This window comes from Rhineura floridana, chromosome 2, assembly GCF_030035675.1.
Source record: "Rhineura floridana isolate rRhiFlo1 chromosome 2, rRhiFlo1.hap2, whole genome shotgun sequence".
Lineage (NCBI taxonomy): Eukaryota > Metazoa > Chordata > Lepidosauria > Squamata > Rhineuridae > Rhineura > Rhineura floridana.
The window spans coordinates 26,399,566-26,419,414 of NC_084481.1; the positions used below are offsets into that span (position 1 = coordinate 26,399,566).

The following is a 19,849-nucleotide window of genomic DNA, read 5'->3' on the forward strand; positions in this document are numbered from 1 at the left end:
ATACAGTACTGTTTAAAGAAAGATTTAACAGTCGGGGGGGCGGCTGACGTTTTTATGTATATCTCGAGAACCGGACCACCTAGAAACTTATTTTTTTAAAAAAATTAAAGCTGAGAATCCGGGCCACCTAAAGGGCTAGCCGGGCGCCGGGTGACATGTATAGAATCCGGGTAAAACCCAGCTAACCGGGCAATATGGCAACCCTAAGGATGTGGCTTTACCTACATACAAGCTCACCTGGGTGCATCTATATCTATATACTGATTTCTCCCCCTTGCTTCTCCTTCTTTTTCCTTTACAGATGCAGGCTCTGGATCTGGGGATGGAGGTAGGAATGTTTTTGTTAATACTCTTCTTCTGTCACTCCAACCTGTTGAGGTCATTTGCCACAGCACTGGCTGTGCTGGATAACGTTTCTGAACCAGCCTGTGTTTAGATTTTTTTTTCTCTGAAGTGAGCTTTCTGCATTTTAGTCACACTACAACCTAATGACGAAGAGCTGTTTTGTGGAGAAACTCAGAGAGCCACATAACGCTTGGTAGGATTTTGTATTATTCATGATTGAACTAGGACTCTATCTCCATCTACTGTTACCAGAGTTCTCGCGTCTCTGATTGTTTTAAATTTATTTTTTATTGTTGCATTCTCAACAAATGCATAGTCGTTTCATGGTTTTCTTTCCCGACTAGAGGAGTCCAACCAAATGATGGGGTGGCAGGGGAGAGGAGAGATGGGAAATCACAGGGAAGTTAAGAAAGATTGGGGCTTTAAAAGTGGCAATATCGGACATTTTGATTACAGAGTCTTGCCATGTTTGTGCCTTTAAAAATGTACAAGTATTTGCTTATCATTTAGTTCTTTTTATAGGTAGTAAGCACAATCCATCCAATGAAATGGGTAACATCCTATGCAGTTATATTATTATTATTTATTCAGTTTACATCCCACTCTTCCTCTGGAAAGAGCAGGCTCATGGTATGCAGTGAGACTTACTTGTGAGTAAATATGGGCAAGATCAGGCTGTACATCACCCACCTTGTTTTCAATAAAAATTCATGGGACACACTGAAATATATGAGATTCCTGTTTATGGGACCTGACAGTGTTTTGGTTTGGTTTGATTGTGCTAAGGCTGTTTGCGTTTTGATGTGTAAGAGATGATGTGTAACTTGGTAAGGTCACTCTTGCAGATGGCATGCTCAGATTTGGGGAAGGCATTCCCTTTATGCTAGAGCTCAGGGTTGAGTTTGCATTGTACAGTTTCTCGTTGTTGAGTGAGGCCAGGTTGCTATTGATTCTTCCACTGTTCTTTTTGCAAGTGTGTACATGTGCCAGAACCATTGCCTTCTCTCTCAACAATTTTTTCTTTGGGATACGGTGAGCAGAATAATGATTGTTTCCAGACATACATAATTTTAGCATCGAGCCTGCTGTGGAATTTCACTCACTATATTTTTTACATGTACCATCTTGGAATCTAGAAAGCTACTTAATTTCAAGCCAAACCTTTGGTCCATCTAGTTCAGTATCTTGTCTACACTGATTGGAAGTGGCACTCCACAGTTTCATAGAGGAGTCTTTCCCAGCCCTACCTGGAGATGCCAAGGGTTGGACATGGGACCTTCTGCATGTAAATCATGTGTTTTATCACTGAGCTGTGGCCCTTCCCAATCTTCTCCCCTGTATTGAGATCTAGGGGAACCTGGTTTGCAATTGAAGGACTGTGCACAGCAGGTCTGTGAGGGGTCTTCTAACAACTCTCAGCAGCCTTCACAACTACAGTTCCCAGGATTCTTTGGGGCAAATGACTGTTAAAGTGGTATATGAGTGCTATAAATATATAGTGTGGATGTGACCATAATAAAGGGAAGCTCCAGTTATCTTCATTCCTCAGAACAGCAGTCTCCCAGTATGATCTTGTGAGGCTGAACTACAGACTAGCCCTAAATTCTTCCATTAAAAACCATTGTTCTTTTGTCACCATGGTTTGCCAGCTGGTGGCCCTTCAATGTTTTCACAGCACTGAATGCAGCTAAACAGATGGATTATTTCATGGCCCATGCTGCTTTGCTTAGGGAGACCAAGCGCTGCTTAACTGAGGACATACAACACCTTACGATTGCGTATTTAACATATGTGTTGGAATCTGCCTATTTAATACAATCAGACTTATTTTGGAAAACCAAGCTATTACACTGGGTCAGACCAGGAGTTTATCTAGCTTGGTTTCTTGTTTGTTCCAGGGGTCAGTACTGTTCTGTGGGTAACTGTGATGTAGTCTGTCCATTCACAGGAATGTCACCAGTTTGGGTCATTAGAAACTTGTTTGCTAGATGTCTACGCAGATTTCCCCTTTCATATATCCAGCACTTACACCGTTTGATTTGGGAATTTTGTAAAAACTTATTTCCCTTTGTCTGTAAGTTAAAAATAAATGGTTTAAACCAGCTGTGCCTTTTGTTTTAGGTGTTTGATGGCAAGTAGTAATGTCTGTTGAGAATCAGGTTGATCAGCATAGTGAACTAGTGATGTGGAATGAATAACTTTCTCTTGGGAAAGCAGATTAATTTTGTTTTCTGCAACTTTATCTATGTTCCTGTCATGTTTGGGGACTAAAACAGACAGTTATCACAACAGAGAGGGAGGGAGAACAAGTTTGGTGAAAGCTTGGTTTCTGGAATTGCATCCAAACTACTGCCAGAAATCATGGATCTTAACTCAAGCATTTTACCTGGAAGTGGGATACTGTGGTGTCTGGGGTTGCCAGGTTCATGGCCTGAGACTGATCCTGTATCTTTAGGAGAAGAGAAAGTCAGCCAAGTGCAGGTGTTCTTGCAACATGTAATGGGAAAAACCACAAGGTGGAATTCTCCCTTCCCCCTGCACAACTTTTAAAGATACAGAAGACCTCTTGGAGGCCGGGCCTGGCAACCAAGAGGTCTTCTGTATCTTTAAAAGTTGTGCAGGGGGGAGGGAGAATTCCACCTTGTTGGTTTTCTCATTACAGGGTTGCAAGAACACCTGCACTTGGCTGACTTTCTCTTCTAAAGATACAGGATCAGTCTCAGGCCATGAACCTGGCAACCCTACTATGAACACCTGAAAGGGCCTTAGGATGAATATAAAGGGTTCAAATAGTAGCTCACTGGAAGGCATGGGTTCATGCAAGAAAACCAAGTGGAATTTGGCACAAGGAGCATATCTGAAGAGTCTGGTGAGATTACCAAATGAGAATGTACTGTTTTGCCATGAAACCAGGTTGACTTGAGAATGTGAGCGACTGATCTCTCCACTGTGTTGACCCCAGCCTTGTCTAAATAGCTGCAGATAGAATGGGATTTTTCAAGGTGATTGAACCTTCTTGTTTTAACCGGGTCCTTGCATGTAATGGGATTCAGCTTGACTCCTCTGGGTTGGGTTCACCTTCTCATACACCTTCTTGTGCCATAATTTCCGTGTATGGGCCACCTTGATTATCTTTTCTTCCTGTGCTTGGGCCTGATGTGCCTTGCTTGCTCCTGCACTCACTTTGTGTGATCCACTCTTACTTGGATGATAGGGACATTTACTTTTTTTGTATGTTGGACTGGTCAAAATGACTTTCACCATTATTGCAGTTATTCTATAATAGTTTCTCATTTATTTTCTCCACACTCCGTACTCACAAATTTCATACTTAACGTCAGAGTATCTTGAAACCATTTTGTTCCTGGTCTTTATGTTTGGTTATAAGTGTTTCAATATTATAAATGCTTCAGTTTATTCATATCTTTGTGACCGTTCCAACATTTCCAAAGATGAAATAAGATGACTTTGAGCTTCTCTCCATTTTTGTGACAACTCAAAGCCTCATTATCCAAATAGTCTCATTCATCCAAACTGCCTGGCAGACATAAAAAAAGACCAGCAGATAAATGGGGCAGTTATTAACATAATATTACTCTGACATAAGATACACAAGGGACAAATAATGCTATTTTATGTAACTGGGAGATCAACATAACTGAGTTATGGATAAGAGAGAGTACAGGAAATTGTGCTTTTATGTGTTAACTGTTCCTGAGTACAACATGCTTACTATCTTCTTATTTCTCTGGTGGTCTAGAACATGAATACATTCTAACATAAAGCAACTGTAGTATATTAGGACCAAAGGGCCCTAGAGGATGGAGAGGCAATATCTGCCCATGTCTGATCCCTTGCAATGGGCCATCTCGTCACAGCTGTGTAGCTCAATAGGACTTCCTTTGGTAGGAAGAAAGAGAGACACCCTTTTCAGCTGCACTGGGTTGGCTTCATAGGGCAAAGGCTCCTCTCTTTCCATCACAGTTCTCTCATCCTTCTGCTTTCTGACACTAGTTGGGGATCAAAATGCTGTATGACAGGAGCAAGGAACCTTTGGCCCTCCAGATGCTGCTGAACTACAATTCCCATCAGCCCTAACAAGCATGGCCAATGGTCATCTAGAAGGCCATTGCTGGTGTATGGAATGACTGGAGGATGCCACCCACAAGAGATTCTTCTCCTCAGTCCCATACTCGGTCTTTCTGTTCTTCCCTTTGTATTTGGTTTTGCTCCAGGAAAGCTGGATGTAAATGGAAACAGAGATGAATGAATTACCCTTTGTCCCCCAACATTCCAACTTGGGAATAGGGATGGGTTCTGTTGGCCGCTTCAAAAGCATTCCATTCACCTAACAGGCAGTAGTGATTTAAGTTCATTCTTTGTCCGCTATCTGCTGTTTTTACCAGTCCGATTTTCCCCTCCCCAGAAATATATTGATATTTTGAAAGAAAATATTGATAAATGAAAGAAAATATTGATAATTTGACAGAAAATATGGATAGGAAAGCAGCTTTGCTTATTCCTCCTGCACTGTAGCTGAGGCTGGTAAGTTTTCATGTTAGCAGAGACTGGCTGTTTCTTTTTTGGAAAGAAAAGGAGGAAAGCAGCTTTCAGTGCCCCCTCATCCCCCACTTGCTTCTGGGCAAGTCCTATATCCTTAACATGGGCTTGGCTTGGTTTGCTTTCTTCCGCTTGGAGCTTGGATTATTTAAGTGTCTCAATGCGTGGATGAGACGATGGTGTCGGGTGGAAGGGTTTGGATTTGTTAGGCACTGGGGAACATTTTGGGACAAGCCGGGCCTGTACAAAAGGGACGGGCTCCACTTGAACCAGAATGGAACCAGACTGCTGGCACTTAAAAAGGTGGCAGAGCAGCTTTTAAACTGACTGAGGGGGGAAACCCGACAGGAGCTGAGAAAGGTCCGGTTCGGAATAAACCTCCCCCCTGGGATAAAAACCAAAGAAATGATGAAATTTTAAAAGGGGTAGGCCTAGAAGTAGGCATTGTGAGAGCAGGGGCACAGGATATAAATTCAGAAGAGCAAACTTACCACAGGCCTAACCACAAGTGCCAAAGACACTTGAAGAGAGACACTGCTTACAAGTGCCTGTACGCTAATGCTAGGAGCCTGCGAACCAAGATGGGAGAACTGGAGTGCTTGGTCTTAGAGGAGAACATTGATATAGTGAGCATAATGGAGACCTGGTGGAATAGAGAAAACCAGTGGGATACGGTTATCCCTGGATATAAACTATATCGGAAGGACAGGGAAGGACGTATTGGTGGCGGAGTCGCTCTATACGTGAAAGAAGGCATTGAATCCAGCAAGCTCGAAACCCCAAAAGAGGTAGACTCCTCCACAGAATCGTTGTGGGTGGTGATACCGTGCCCCAGGAGGGACTTAATACTGGGAACGATCTATCGTCCCCCTGATCAAAATGCTCAGGGAGACCTTGAGATGAGATATGAAATTGAGGAAGCATCCAAACTAGGAAATGTGGTAGTAATGGGTGACTTCAACTACCCGGACATAGACTGGCTGCATATGTGTTCCAGTCATGACAAAGAAGCAAAGTTTCTAGATATTCTAAATGACTATTCCCTAGATCAGTTGGTCATGGAACCAACCAGAGGGACGGCAACCCTGGACTTAATCCTCAGTGGGGACCGGGACCTGGTGCGAGATGTAAGTGTTGTTGAACCGATTGGGAGCAGTGACCACAGTGCTATTAAATTAAACATATATGTAACTGGCCAATTGCCAAGAAAATCCAACACGGTCACATTTGACTTCAAAAGAGGAAACTTCACAAAAATGAGGGGATTGGTAAAAAGAAAGCTGAAAAACAAAGTCCAGAGGGTCACATCACTCGAAAATGCTTGGAAGTTGTTTAAAAATGCTATATTAGAAGCTCAACTGGAGTGCATACCGCAGATCAGAAAAGGTACCGCCAGGGCCAAGAAGATGCCAGCATGGTTAACAAGCAAAGTCAAGGAAGCTCTTAGAGGCAAAAAGTCTTCCTTCAAAAAATGGAAGTCTTGTCCAAATGAAGAAAATAAAAAAGAACACAAACCCTGGCAAAAGAAATGCAAGAAGACAATAAGGGATGCTAAAAAAGAATTTGAGGAGCACATTGCTAAGAACATAAAAACCAACAACAAAAAATTCTATTAATACATTCAAAGCAGGAGACCATCTAGGGAGACAATTGGACCCTTGGATGATAAGGGAGTCAAAGGTGTACTAAAGAACGATAAGGAGATTGCAGAGAAGCTAAATGAATTCTTTGCATCTGTCTTCACAGTGGAAGATATAGGGCAGATCCCTGAACCTGAACTAACATTTGCAGGAAGGGATTCTGAGGAACTGAGACAAATAGTGGTAACGAGAGAGGGAGTTCTAAGCTTAATGGACAATATAAAAACTGACAAATCACCGGGCCCGGATGGCATCCACCCGAGAGTTCTCAAAGAACTCAAATGTGAAATTGCTGATCTGCTAACTAAAATATGTAACTTGTCCCTTGGGTCCTCCTCCGTGCCTGAGGACTGGAAAGTGGCAAATGTAACGCCAATCTTCAAAAAGGGATCCAGAGGGGATCCCGGAAATTACAGGCCAGTTAGCTTAACTTCTGTCCCTGGAAAACTGGTAGAAAGTATTATTAAAGCTAGATTAACTAAGCACATAGAAGAACAAGCCTTGCTGAAGCAGAGCCAGCATGGCTTCTGCAAGGGAAAGTCCTGTCTCAGTAACCTATTAGAATTCTTTGAGAGTGTCAACAAGCATATAGATAGAGGTGATCCAGTGGACATAGTGTACTTAGACTTTCAAAAAGCGTTTGACAAGGTACCTCACCAAAGGCTTCTGAGGAAGCTTAGCAGTCATGGAATAAGAGGAGAGGTCCTCTTGTGGATAAGGAATTGGTTAAGAAGCAGAAAGCAGAGAGTAGGAATAAACGGACAGTTCTCCCAATGGAGGGCTGTAGAAAGTGGAGTCCCTCAAGGATCGGTATTGGGACCTGTACTTTTCAACTTGTTCATTAATGACCTAGAATTAGGAGTGAGCAGTGAAGTGGCCAAGTTTGCTGATGACACTAAATTGTTCAGGGTTGTTAAAACAAAAAGGGATTGCGAAGAGCTCCAAAAAGACCTCTCCAAACTGAGTGAATGGGCGGAAAAATGGCAAATGCAATTCAATATAAACAAGTGTAAAATTATGCATATTGGAGCAAAAAATCTGAATTTCACATATACGCTCATGGGGTCTGAACTGGCAGTGACCGACCAGGAGAGAGACCTCGGGGTTGTAGTGGACAGCACGATGAAAATGTCGACCCAGTGTGCGGCAGCTGTGAAAAAGGCAAATTCCATGCTAGCGATAATTAGGAAAGGTATTGAAAATAAAACAGCCGATATCAAAATGCCGTTGTATAAATCTATGGTGCGACCGCATTTGGAATACTGTGTACAGTTCTGGTCGCCTCATCTCAAAAAGGATATTCTAGAGTTGGAAAAGGTTCAGAAGAGGGCAACCAGAATGATCAAGGGGATGGAGCGACTCCCTTACGAGGAAAGGTTGCAGCATTTGGGGCTTTTTAGTTTAGAGAAAAGGCGGGTCAGAGGAGACATGATAGAAGTGTATAAAATTATGCATGGCATTGAGAAAGTGGATAGAGAAAAGTTCTTCTCCCTCTCTCATAATACTAGAACTCGTGGACATTCAAAGAAGCTGAATGTTGGAAGATTCAGGACAGACAAAATGAAATACTTCTTTACTCAGCGCATAGTTAAACTATGGAATTTGCTCCCACAAGATGCAGTAATGGCCACCAGCTTGGATGGCTTTAAAAGAAGATTAGACAAATTCATGGAGGACAGGGCTATCAATGGCTACTAGCCGTGATGGCTGTGCTGTGCCACCCTAGTCAGAGGCAGCATGCTTCTGAAAACCAGTTGCCGGAAGCCTCAGGAGGGGAGAGTGTTCTTGCACTCGGGTCCTGCTTGCGGGCTTCCCCCAGGCACCTGGTTGGCCACTGTGAGAACAGGATGCTGGACTAGATGGGCCACTGGCCTGATCCAGCAGGCTCTTCTTATGTTCTTATGTTCTTATGTTCTTAAGTGGGGGGTGGGTGGCAGAGAGAGAGAGAGAGAGATACCTTTTTATTGAGTAAAATCAATAAAAGAAAAATATATTCAAGGAAATATTCGAGGGGAAAATCCAGTGTTGGGGGAAAGCCGCTGAAGCACAGAGCAAACAGGATTGCTCTGCAAAGATGGAGAATATGTGCACCACTGGAAAATATGGTGTTAAATCTGAATTCAGCGGAATTTTCACCCATCCCTACTTAGCAAAATGGTGGATGGAGAGAACCCATCCAACATCCAGTTGACTAGCATCCAATCTACTGCCTAAGCTTGATCACTGATGGTCAGGCAAGTCCTAGAGAACTGTGCCTACCCTCTGCATAGCTCTGCCTCTTTAATCTGCATAGCCCCACCCTATCTCTTTGTAACACTGAAGCTTGACTGCTTTTCCACAGATAGGGGTGGGGAGAGAAACTATATTGGTTCGTCACAGAATAATTACATTAAAGCAGCAGCTAAAATGCATGCAATAAGACACCAAAGGGGGGGGGAGGATAACATAATCAATATTGTTTTTTTCAAAATATACCAGGAACAAAGTTGGCTATTCTCCTAGATAATGGATGCCGGCCTCAAAGAGCACAGCAACTAAAAACATGATTTCCGAACAATTTCAGATGAAAAGCACAGGCTGACAAAAGACAAGTAGAACAGGACCTCAGGGACTGCCTAGGCAGCTTGTTGTAAAGTAGATCTGTGCAGGAGGCAGGAGGCATTGCATCCTTTTTAAAGGTCTACAAAGCTGCCTGGCTTGTATATAACATCCATGATTGAATAGACAACCAGTGCAGTTCCAGGTGCAGAAGCACATTAATGTGCCAGAAAGAGGGGGTGGGGAAAATAATCTTTGTCATTTAAACATTCTCTCAGCTTCCTCCTTAGTAGGTATAAAGCCGTGTAATAAAAACCATAATTTAGATGTCATTAAAGCAAGTGTTGGAAGGGAAAAAAGAAGATAAATGATGAAGAAAGTAGGATGTTTTCAGAGGAGTGCACTACTGGAATTATTATCAAGTCGGGGCACTAATAAATTAAAGTCGGCAATATAATAACTCCATCTTGAAGTCTGAAAACATTGCCATAGTGGGCATCCCTGAGTGACTAAAACAAGTCTCCCCAGATGCAGAGCTTGGAAAAGTTACTTTTTTGAACTACACCTCCCATCAGCCCCAGCCAGCCTGGCCACTGGATTGGGCTGATGGGAGTTGTAGTTCAAAAAAGTAACTTTTCCAAGCTCTGCCCAGATGTAACACAAACATCGGGAGGGTTGAGCTTGCCGTGCTTATTGTTCCCTTCTGCTTACAAGTGAAGATCAAACAGAAGGGAAGAAACTGAGTTATGTGTCTCCCCCCATCTGTTTTTTTGGCAGGAGTAGGTGGGAAAACTAAGGTTCAAACCCCCATTTAGCCATGAAGATCTCCAGTACCATTGGGCAAGCCATGAAGATCTTAGCAGATCTCAGGCCTTTCCGCACTTACTATTCATGGTGGTATAGTTGCTTGGGGGAGTTGGATTTTTTTGGGCATACTTCCACGCAACGTTGTCATTATGCAGCTAGTGTTCTGGAATAATGAACTAAAAAACCCACTTTTTCTTCTACCACACACACAAAAAGACAACTTTTGTGAAAGATCCAGAATGGATCCTCAATATTTTAATTTGGGTGCCATGTTTACGAGCATCATTCTGGTTTCTGTGTGGAGGGGTTGGGGGGGCTAGTTTTGGAGACATCTGCTTCATGCCACTTCCCCCTGACTTGTGTGAGCTGTCGCTTTGCGAGCTCATTTCAGAGGAGTGAATTGCCAGATAGCAAAGGGAGTTCAGGGATGAGCAATGATGGTTGTGCGGTTTCATAGTTCCTCTTGTCTAATTTCCTCTAATCTCCTATATTCCCACAAGATTAGAATTCTGGACTACTAGGAGATCTATCCATCCATCCATCCTGTCAAAGGGCTATCCCTGTGTGCATGCTCATAACTCCGACAGTTACTGGCTGGAGGAACACAAGGGTGTGTAAGGGGTGTGACTACAGCCACAGAACTTTTCTCAAGATGGGCACACCTGCCATTAGTATGGAAAGGAAAACCCCAAGTCACTCTCTAATAACAGGGACATGTGACCAAAAGTGCAGACAATCAGCTACAAATGAAAAATATTGGATCAAACAGCAACTGTACCACTGTACATGGTAAGTGTAAAAAGATCCTCATTCACATTTCACAGGGCTGTGGGTTAAGTCCCGTGGTGGCTACTTAATGCATCACTGTAAAAGAAGACAAAAGAGGACAGAAATTTGCATAAAATGTGCATATGCTAACTTATACGCATAGATGCACATTTAGAAAGCCAGCCCCTGCTCTCCCTTCTTAGAGTTCATTATCCTTTAACCAGACTTAAGTTGGACAGCCCTTCAAATAGAGGACTCCTTTCCAGCAGAGAGGCTGTCATCTGTAAAGTAGGACACATGGATACCCTATATCGGCCCATGGAAGCCACCCTGAACATCTGTGTATAGCTGACCTATTTTATCAGGTGTCTGGTAAACTGACAGGTTGTGACAGGATCAACTAACCTGGGATTACTCAAGAAAAATAATTTTTTGAAAAGTTCTCTGAGAATTTCTGTTTTGGGCACTCTCTACCAAACTGCTGGAAAATATTCTCATATGCTACTCGTTCCATTCCTCATTGGTTTCTTCATTCACCAATATGAAGTAACAACAGTTTCATGTAACATTAAATGAACTGAAATTTCTGAGAAGTTTTCTGAGATGTATTCTTTTTCATACTGTTGGAGAATCTGCCCCCCTTTTGCACCTGCAAATAAGGTAGAGAATTTTGAGGAGCCATTTGTGTTCAGCCCTTAAGATTCTTGCTTTTTTTTTTTTTTTTTTTAAGAGTGGCTTACTTTCCGGAGAGTAACACAGTGCCCTGTGAATAGGGAGTAGGTTGGGCATACTTTGTGTGGGAAAGCTTGCAGTTTATTAAACCAGAGGTTTGGCCTATTTTTCTAGGAACCCACCCTGTACTGTACTTAGCAGCATGATTAATCCTGCCCCAACACTGTGTATTTGGATGCTGTGGCAGTAATGCACTGCTCTTTTTCACATTTGTTCCACATTAATTTTTTCTGTCTCCTTTAAAAAAAGGAAAGCAAGCGCGCGCGCACGCACACACACACTAGCAAACTGCTACCTTGACCCAAATACATTTGTACCTGTCTTGATGCTATTTTGGTGTGAATAACTGTTAACTTCAGGAAAGCTGTTTTCTTCTCTTCTCAAATCTTTGCTTTATTGCATGCTTGATTGATAGGCAGGGCTACAGAGAGCACAATGAGCATTGCTGTAAACACCTACTGAGCAATAGCACTTGAGCCAAAATACTCAATAAAAGCCCAAGTGTGCATTGATTTGAATGAAACCCTGTATAAATGTGTTACTAACGGACAATAGCTTCACAACAGATGAAAAAATAATGAAAATAGGCTAATGCAGCCAGAAAACTCAATTTGCTTCAGACTTCTTTTCTTCCCTCTCCTCAATTTCCTAGTGACTGGCTATTACAGATAATATGGTGATATGGGGCTTCAGAAGGCTCACTGTTCCTGGTTTTTGCATATCCTCCAACATTGGGCAGATGCAAAAAGAGATACTTGTATATTTGTAGTATCTATCTTCACCCCAAGGTTCACTACCTGAGTGCTCTCTCTCTTTCTCTCTCTTTCTCTCACTCACTCACTCACACACACACACACACACACACAAACACAGGGAGAGGGGGAGAGAGAGAGAGAGTTTCATAGACCATTTAGGATCAGCTGATAGAATAGGTGAGGTAGCATTTACTACTAGTATCTGGGAAGTGAAGAAATGGGAGCTGTAAATTGGCATTTTGTCTCCATGTGCACACATTCATATCTACTAGAGAGTCCAGACGATTTAAAACATTTCTATCCTACCCTTCTACCCTACAATAGGGCACTCAGGGTGGCTCACAATAAAATAATACACAATAAAAACACAAAAAAAATAAAATAGATAAAATACCGTTTAGAAATCTAGGGCAGATATTAAAAGGGGACTAAAGACAGGGCCGGTGCTATCATTAGGCCAACTAGGCAGCCGCCTAGGGTGCAGACCTCTGAGGGGCGCAGTACTGACCTTTGAGAGGCACAGCTTTATACATGCGCAAGCATCAGCACTTGACCTGAAGGAATTGGTGACAAAATTTGCAAAGGAAAAGGCACACAAAGTGAGATTTTGATGTGCCTGAAATTGAAACTTTTAAGAGACTTAAATTTTAACATCACAATTCACAAGATTATTCAAAATGATTTGTGTGCTAAAACATTTTCTTTTGTATTTGAGAAAGATAATCAAAGATTGTTGTATTACTTATTCTTGCAATTTAAAATAAATTTAGCAGTTTCAAGTTTTGTGCTTTTCATTTTTTCTACAAGACATCTGTTTTTGAAAATTGAGGTTAGCATTTTTTTTCCGGGGTGTGTGTGCAAGTAGTTAGCCTTGCCTAGGGTGCAAAATAGCCTGGCACCGGCACTGACTAAAGTGGTAAAACTAACAGGCGAGGGGGGGGGAATAAAATCAGTTTCAGGCTCAGCCTTCAGTCCCTCCCAAAGGCTCTCCAGAACAGAATGGTTTTCAAAAGTCTCCAGAATGCCATCAGGGAGGGAGCAGAGTGGGCTTCTTGGGGTAAGGTAGGGTATGTACCTAGAGTCAATATGAAGGGTTGTCCTTGATCTTCTCTGACTCATGATTTGTTTGGAGAGTAACAAATCACAAGACCAAGTTTGAATGACATGAGCCAGATCCTAGTTTGTTTCATTTGTGGCGTGGCAGGAGCAGGGGACAAAATGCCATAGGTACTTTTGAGCAGCGCGCACCAGTGTGCTGCTTGTTCACATTAAACTATAGTTTGTTTTAAACCATGGATTAATGTAACAGGCTGCAATACTACGCTTGAGTGTGTGAGAGAGTATTCACACACTCCACACACACTGGTACAGAGGTCTGGACCCCCAGATGTGTATTAATAGGCCCAATCTCTGCAAATTTGTGTCTCCATAAATATATATAAATGATTGAGGAATTCAATCTTTGTGAATTCTCCTATGAACTTACCTGATCAGCATCTTCTGGGTGCTGGGATATATGGAACTAACGTGATCTGAACTTACTTATTCACTGGCTTTTACCCTTCCCAAAGGTTCTGACACAGTTCTTGTCTCAAAAACTGCATCAAAATACATTTCAAAATGTATATTTTGAGAGCAAAGACATTTTGAAACATGTTTTTGAGAGAAAAATAAGTGTTAAAATGTTCGATGTACTTAAATTCAGCATTTTTGAGGAGATTAATATGGAAACAAGGTAGAATCAACTTAATGGGTGAAAACATGTGAAAGTGATATAGGCTGAAAATGCTGATTTCCCATTTCTGTAAATATGGGTCTACTAGACATTTAAAGCAGTATCATCTCACTTTAAAAAGTCATGGTTTTCCCCTAGGAATCATAGCAACAGTAGTTTGCTAAGTGTGCTGAGAGTAGGGTTGCCATATTCCAGTCCCACAAATCCAGGCAGGCTAATTTGCATATTATGCAGATATTTGCATATTATTTGCATGTTATGAAAATTATTTGCATATTGATATTTGGATTGTCCAGTTGTTTTGTTTTTGTGCCTAGGAATTACCACCAAAAACTGGGGAAAGATGTGAGAAATCCTTTTTTTTAAAAAAAAATTACATTTTCAGCCTTAAATGCCTAGACTCTAGTTTCCAACACCATGGAATATCTATTGATTGATTAAGAGGATTTATATCCTGCCCTTCTGCTGTTAAAAACAGAGCTCAGCAAATCTTACAAATATAATAAAAACAATAAAAATACACAATCAATATAAAAACACAATAAAAACACAAAATAGCAACAAAGTAACTCAGGACAGCAGTACGGTTAACCATTACATATATGATATATTTCAGAGATGTGGTAGGTGGAGAAAAACAAGAAGCCAAAATGTTAGAAAAATGAGTCTTTCACACCACATGCTCAGTTCTAAATACTGTAGCAGCAAGTTTTACAAGTTCCTCCAGTATTCCACTGATGCAGGCACTCAGACATTCAAAGTATCTGTATGTTTCTTAGGTTTTATTTATTTATTTATTGAATTTTATTTATTGAATTTATTAGTCGCCCACCTGGCTGGCTGTCCAGCCACTCTGGGCGACATACAGAATAGGCATACAATACCTAAACATTAAAAATCTAAAAACAATGAAGATAAAATCTAGCCAACCCCAAAAGCCTGCCTGAAGAGCCAGGTCTTCAAGGCCTGGTGGAAACTCATCATAGAAGGGGGATGGCAGAGATCATTTGGGAGGGAGTTCCACAGGGTGGGGGCCACAACTGAAAAAGCTCTCTCTAGTCCTCACCAGTTTGGCTGTTTTGACTGATGGGATGGAGAGAAGGTCTTCTGAGGCTGATCTTGTTGGGCGGCATAGCTGATGATGCTGGAGGCGCTCCTTTAGATAGAATGGGCCGAAACCGTATAGGGATTTAAAGGTCAAAACCAACACCTTGAATTGGGCTTTGCTTAACTCAAAATTTCTTCTCCCTTTCATCAACCACATCTACACAGGTTCCACCTCCCTACTCAAAATGAAACTGGGCCTGGAAGTGTGCAACAACCCCAAACATACCTTGCTAATTAGATTACCAATGCCAGGATGTCTGTCTTATTGACTACTCTCCTGCTCCCCCCCCCCACCGGGCATCATGAAAGACCCAGTCCTGGATGTAAAGTTGGACAGTAAAAAGCGGATAAGAGAAAAATCCACTCATTTGAAATGTGGTGTTGGAGGAGAGCTTTGCACATACCATGGACTGTGAAAAAGACCAATAATTGGGTGTTAGAACAAATTGAACCAGAACTGTCACTAGAAGCTAAAATGATGAAACTGAGGTTATCATACTTTGGACACATAATGAGAAGACATGATTCACTAGAAAAGAAAATAATGCCGGGAAAAACAGAAGGGAGTAGAAAAAGAGGAAGACCAAACAAGAGATGGATTGATTCCATAAAGAAAGTCACAGGCCTGAACTTACAAGAACTGAACAGGATGGTACATGACAGATGCTCTTGGAGGTAGCTGATTCATAGGGTCGCCATAAGTCATAGTCAACTTGAAGGCACATAACAACAACCTCTTCAAAGTACTGATAAGCCTCTTGTTTTAATTAAAATAATAATTATAAATTCTTGTTCTTATCACTAATGGGAGTTAATTAACTTGCATATACCCATAGTAAATTTTCAGATACTTTCAGACCCTCAGCAATTTTCAAGTGGTCTATGTAGAAGAACAGTTTGGGAACCCCTGGTATAAGACATCTGCTTATGTCCCTATGCTGCTCTCACCCCTCATTTAGGTGCCTGGGATGCATGCGTGTTGACATACCTCCTTACAATTGTGGAAAGTGATTCTTAATAATAAGTCTCCAGACACAAAGTTACATAGGTGTTTATCAGTTGTTTAGTAGAAAATTCAGAAGTGCAGAGTCCCTTCATGATAGTTGCAGCCATGTACACCCTTTTTTGCTCCTGGATTAAGAAGGAGATCTTTGTTAATGCATTCTCTCACAACAACAAACATCTCTAGGAGCCAATCAGCATGTAAGTGGAGAGCGTTAGCAACTGAGAAGAGTCTTCTTAGTGGCTGATTCACCTCCTTTCACTCTGATGGGCTCCAATCAGGAGGAAAGGCAAGGAAGCATATTAGAAGGCTCTTCTCAGTGACTAACACACTCCCTTTTCATGCTGATTGTAGGATGCTTGGAGACATAGGGACCCTGCTCCCAAAAAAGCAGAGGGACTAAGATCCCCTGCGCAACAACACTCCTGGTGCTTATGGACATGACCGTAAAATATTTTGTGACATGCAAGTTCGATATGACATTATTTATTAAGTGTGCTTAGGATTACACTGATGGCATTCCCAAATATGTACTTTCACACAGACTTTGGTTTTCCATAACACAATGTTTGTCCAAGCCTCCACACTTGGGGGGGGCACTACTTGCACACCCCTTCCATAAGCACGTCAAAGTTGGATACACACCTGAACCAAGACCCAGACAACAGGGCACTCAAAACAAAAAGGTAATTACAGTGGCTGAGTAGATCTTGATCTTGTACAGTGGTTATACTGACTGGGCAGCCACTGTCCTTCACATTTTACAAAATACTTTTTCCTATACAAAGATTAAATTTCTGTGTATGAAAAAGTAATATATGAAGTGGTCTCAATAGTGAGAAAAGTAAAGAAGTGAATGGTGATCCAAATGTTTTTCATTCTCGCGTTATGAAGCTAGCTGCCAGATGATGTATCACCTTCCCTACGCATGCAGCGTAGACTGAAAAAACAGCACCCAAGCCACCATTCAATACGTGCACGTGTTCTTTCCAACATGAATCTACAGGTCTCAAAAAGTAATGTGTGACAAAGTCCTCAAACACCTTATAACATGCCTCAGACATGGTCTCTTGTTCTACCAGCATGCCTTCACACCATCACTTTGCCAAAACATAGGGATAGGTAAATTGCTTTTAGGAAAGTTGACAATTATAATTTCCTATTTATTTAATCTAAAAATATTTAAAATACATAAAAACAGCCAGGGGAAGATATTGGAGAAATATAAAATAAATACAAATTAAAAAGGGGGGGAGGTGAAGAGACCTTAAATGTGCTACTCACCATCTCTCAGCCTATCCTCCCCTCAGGATGAAAACAATGGAGAACCATGACCACCCCCAGGAAGAAGGGCACACTTAAAATGTAGAGGAAAAAATAATCTACAACCATAGTGTGAAATCAAATACTTATTGGGACACAGTATGAAGAAATATTTATATAAACATGACTCTCAAATATGTTTATGAATTACACAATCTGTAAATATATTTATAGTGCAATCCTATGTTTGTTTACTCAGAAGCAAGTCCCAATATATTCAATGGGGCTTACTCAATCTGGGAAGTGTGCAGAGAACTACAGCCTCAAGTGATAACGAACTTGTTCTTTCAACTTGTTCTTTTAAATTGAGACCTTATCCCAGTCTGTGTCTGTGTTGGAATTGCTTTTTAATATTTTTTAAGCCTTTTCTTTTTTTAAAAAAGATGTTTTTTTAAAGCTTTTAAAAATATTTTCTAAGATGTTTTAATATATTTTAAAGTCTGTTTTTTATGATGTTTCAAAGTGCTTTTAGTGCTTTTGTTTGCCGCCCTGGGCTCCTACTGGGAGGAAGGGCGGGATATAAATCAAATAATAAATAAATAAACTTCATTCACCCAACCCAAACTTCAGAATCATGCCTCTTTAGGCTGTTTTCCAACTGTTTATTCTTGCTTTATGGTTATTGGATTTTAAAGGGATTTATTTCTTATTGTGAGTTGCCTTGGTTTCCCAACCCTACCTGACAGGGTTGTTGGAAACACTGCATACACACACACACACTGCAGATGTATAAATACATACAGCCCATATAATAGTTTATTGTCAAACCAGTTGGTCATTGCAGAAAAATCAGTATTAGTTTTTAAAAAATCAGTATTAGTTTCCTACAGAATAAAAACTTGTAATACCTGCCTACTTGCTTTAAAATAGGACTGGAGGGGGAACAGAAATAGTTAGAACACAAACACAATTCTTTTTTACATTCACTCAAAAATCCCATTAATTTACAGCACATTCATAACCATGTCTACTCAAAAGTAAGTCCTATTGAATTCAATGGTATTTACTCTGGGCATATGGAATTAGCAATGCTTTTACCCCCACAAAAGCAAGTATTGGGAAGGTTTTGGAAACACTGCCCAGGATCTGACTCCTGCACATAAGAGGAAAAAAAACTGAAATGTATATACTTACCCAATTTATGAGATTTTCAGCTAAACGGGGGGGGGGGGACACCATTTTCTGGCATTGCAATGAGGTTTTCTAGACACTGCCCAGGTCAACCAAACTGGCTTCACACTGATTGGCTGCAATCCTGAACAGGCAGGGTTAGACTGAGCTACGAAGTGTGATACAGGACAGATTTGTTTTAAAAAAAGATTTAACAGTGGGGGTGGGGTGGCTGACATTTTTATGCATATCTCGAGAACCGGAGCACCTAGAAACTTTTTTTAAAAATTAAAGCTGAGAATCTGGGCCACTTAAGGGGCTAAATGGGTGCCGGGTGGCATGCAAAGAATCTGGGTAAAACCCGGCTAACCGGGCAATATGGCAACCCTAGCTGAGAGCTGTTAGGAGATCCCAGTTCCCCTCACATAGCTACAGTTCTCAGAGTGGTTTAACAGTCAATCCCTCTTCCCTGGGAACTCTGGAAAGTGTAGCTCTGTGAGGGGAATAGGGGTCTCCTAATAACTCTCAGCACCCTTCACAAACTAACCTTCCCAGGATTCTTTGGGGGAAACATGACCGTTTAAAGTGAGATGATACTGCTTTAAATATTTAGTATATATGGGGGGCTGTGTATTGAGGTTCATTTAATTATGTGCATCCCACAACTGAACATGTTTGTGTGGCCTTTAACAGGCATACTTTTCAGGGCAGAATCAAGGAAGCCAGTATTGCTCTCCTTAGAACTTCATAGTTAGTATGTTAAATGCCAAAATCAGTAGTTTTCTGCATTCCTGTGCCCTTTCCTTAAACTATTTTCTGATGTTATAGGATTCTTAATACCACTATCAGAAACTCCCTTGAGTACCATTACGATAAGACTGGTCAAAAAGTCTTTTAAAAAGTTCACTTTTTTCATATTTAACTTGTATTCACCAGGCCTGTACTCTCAACAATTTTTAAAAGGTTGCTCTAGCAAATGTGGATGTAGTTGGCCCTTTTCTTTGAAAATTTAACAAAATGAGACTTCATTGCCAGGAAGGAATCTTGCCTTTAGATTATTGCATGGATGTAGCTAGTTATGTGCTCAGTTTGTGATCTGCAAACTGCACCAGATACAATTGATTAGGATGAATTGCTGTGGGGGTGACGTAAGGATATGATGTTGGGGAAATGCATTATGCTAAAATATGTTGTGGAGAAGCTGAAATTTGGGGAGATCTAAAGTGAAATAAGTATTCCGAGAAGGAAGAATAGAGGGATGCCCAAATCCCTCCTCTTCTAACCCAGTGGTTCCTAAACTTTAATCTGCTACCATCCACCAATTAGACAACATTAGCATCAAATGCCCCTCAAGCCACAAGTAAAAAAATTAGGACACACACACACAAAAAGGACTCCAGACCAGCAATTCCCAAACTTTTCCCCC

General features: G+C 41.2%; 1 protein-coding gene across 3 annotated transcripts in view; it reads left to right on the forward strand.

Annotated features, from left to right (window-relative positions):
* The window catches only part of TMEFF2 (transmembrane protein with EGF like and two follistatin like domains 2), a 386,403-nt gene that overhangs the window by 52,125 nt on the left and 314,429 nt on the right, over positions 1-19,849 (forward strand). For all 3 annotated transcript variants that reach the window (XM_061612885.1, XM_061612887.1, XM_061612886.1), the window contains exon 4: positions 302-328. In XM_061612885.1, coding sequence (XP_061468869.1) covers positions 302-328 — 27 coding nt within the window. The remainder of the gene's footprint in view (positions 1-301; positions 329-19,849) is intronic.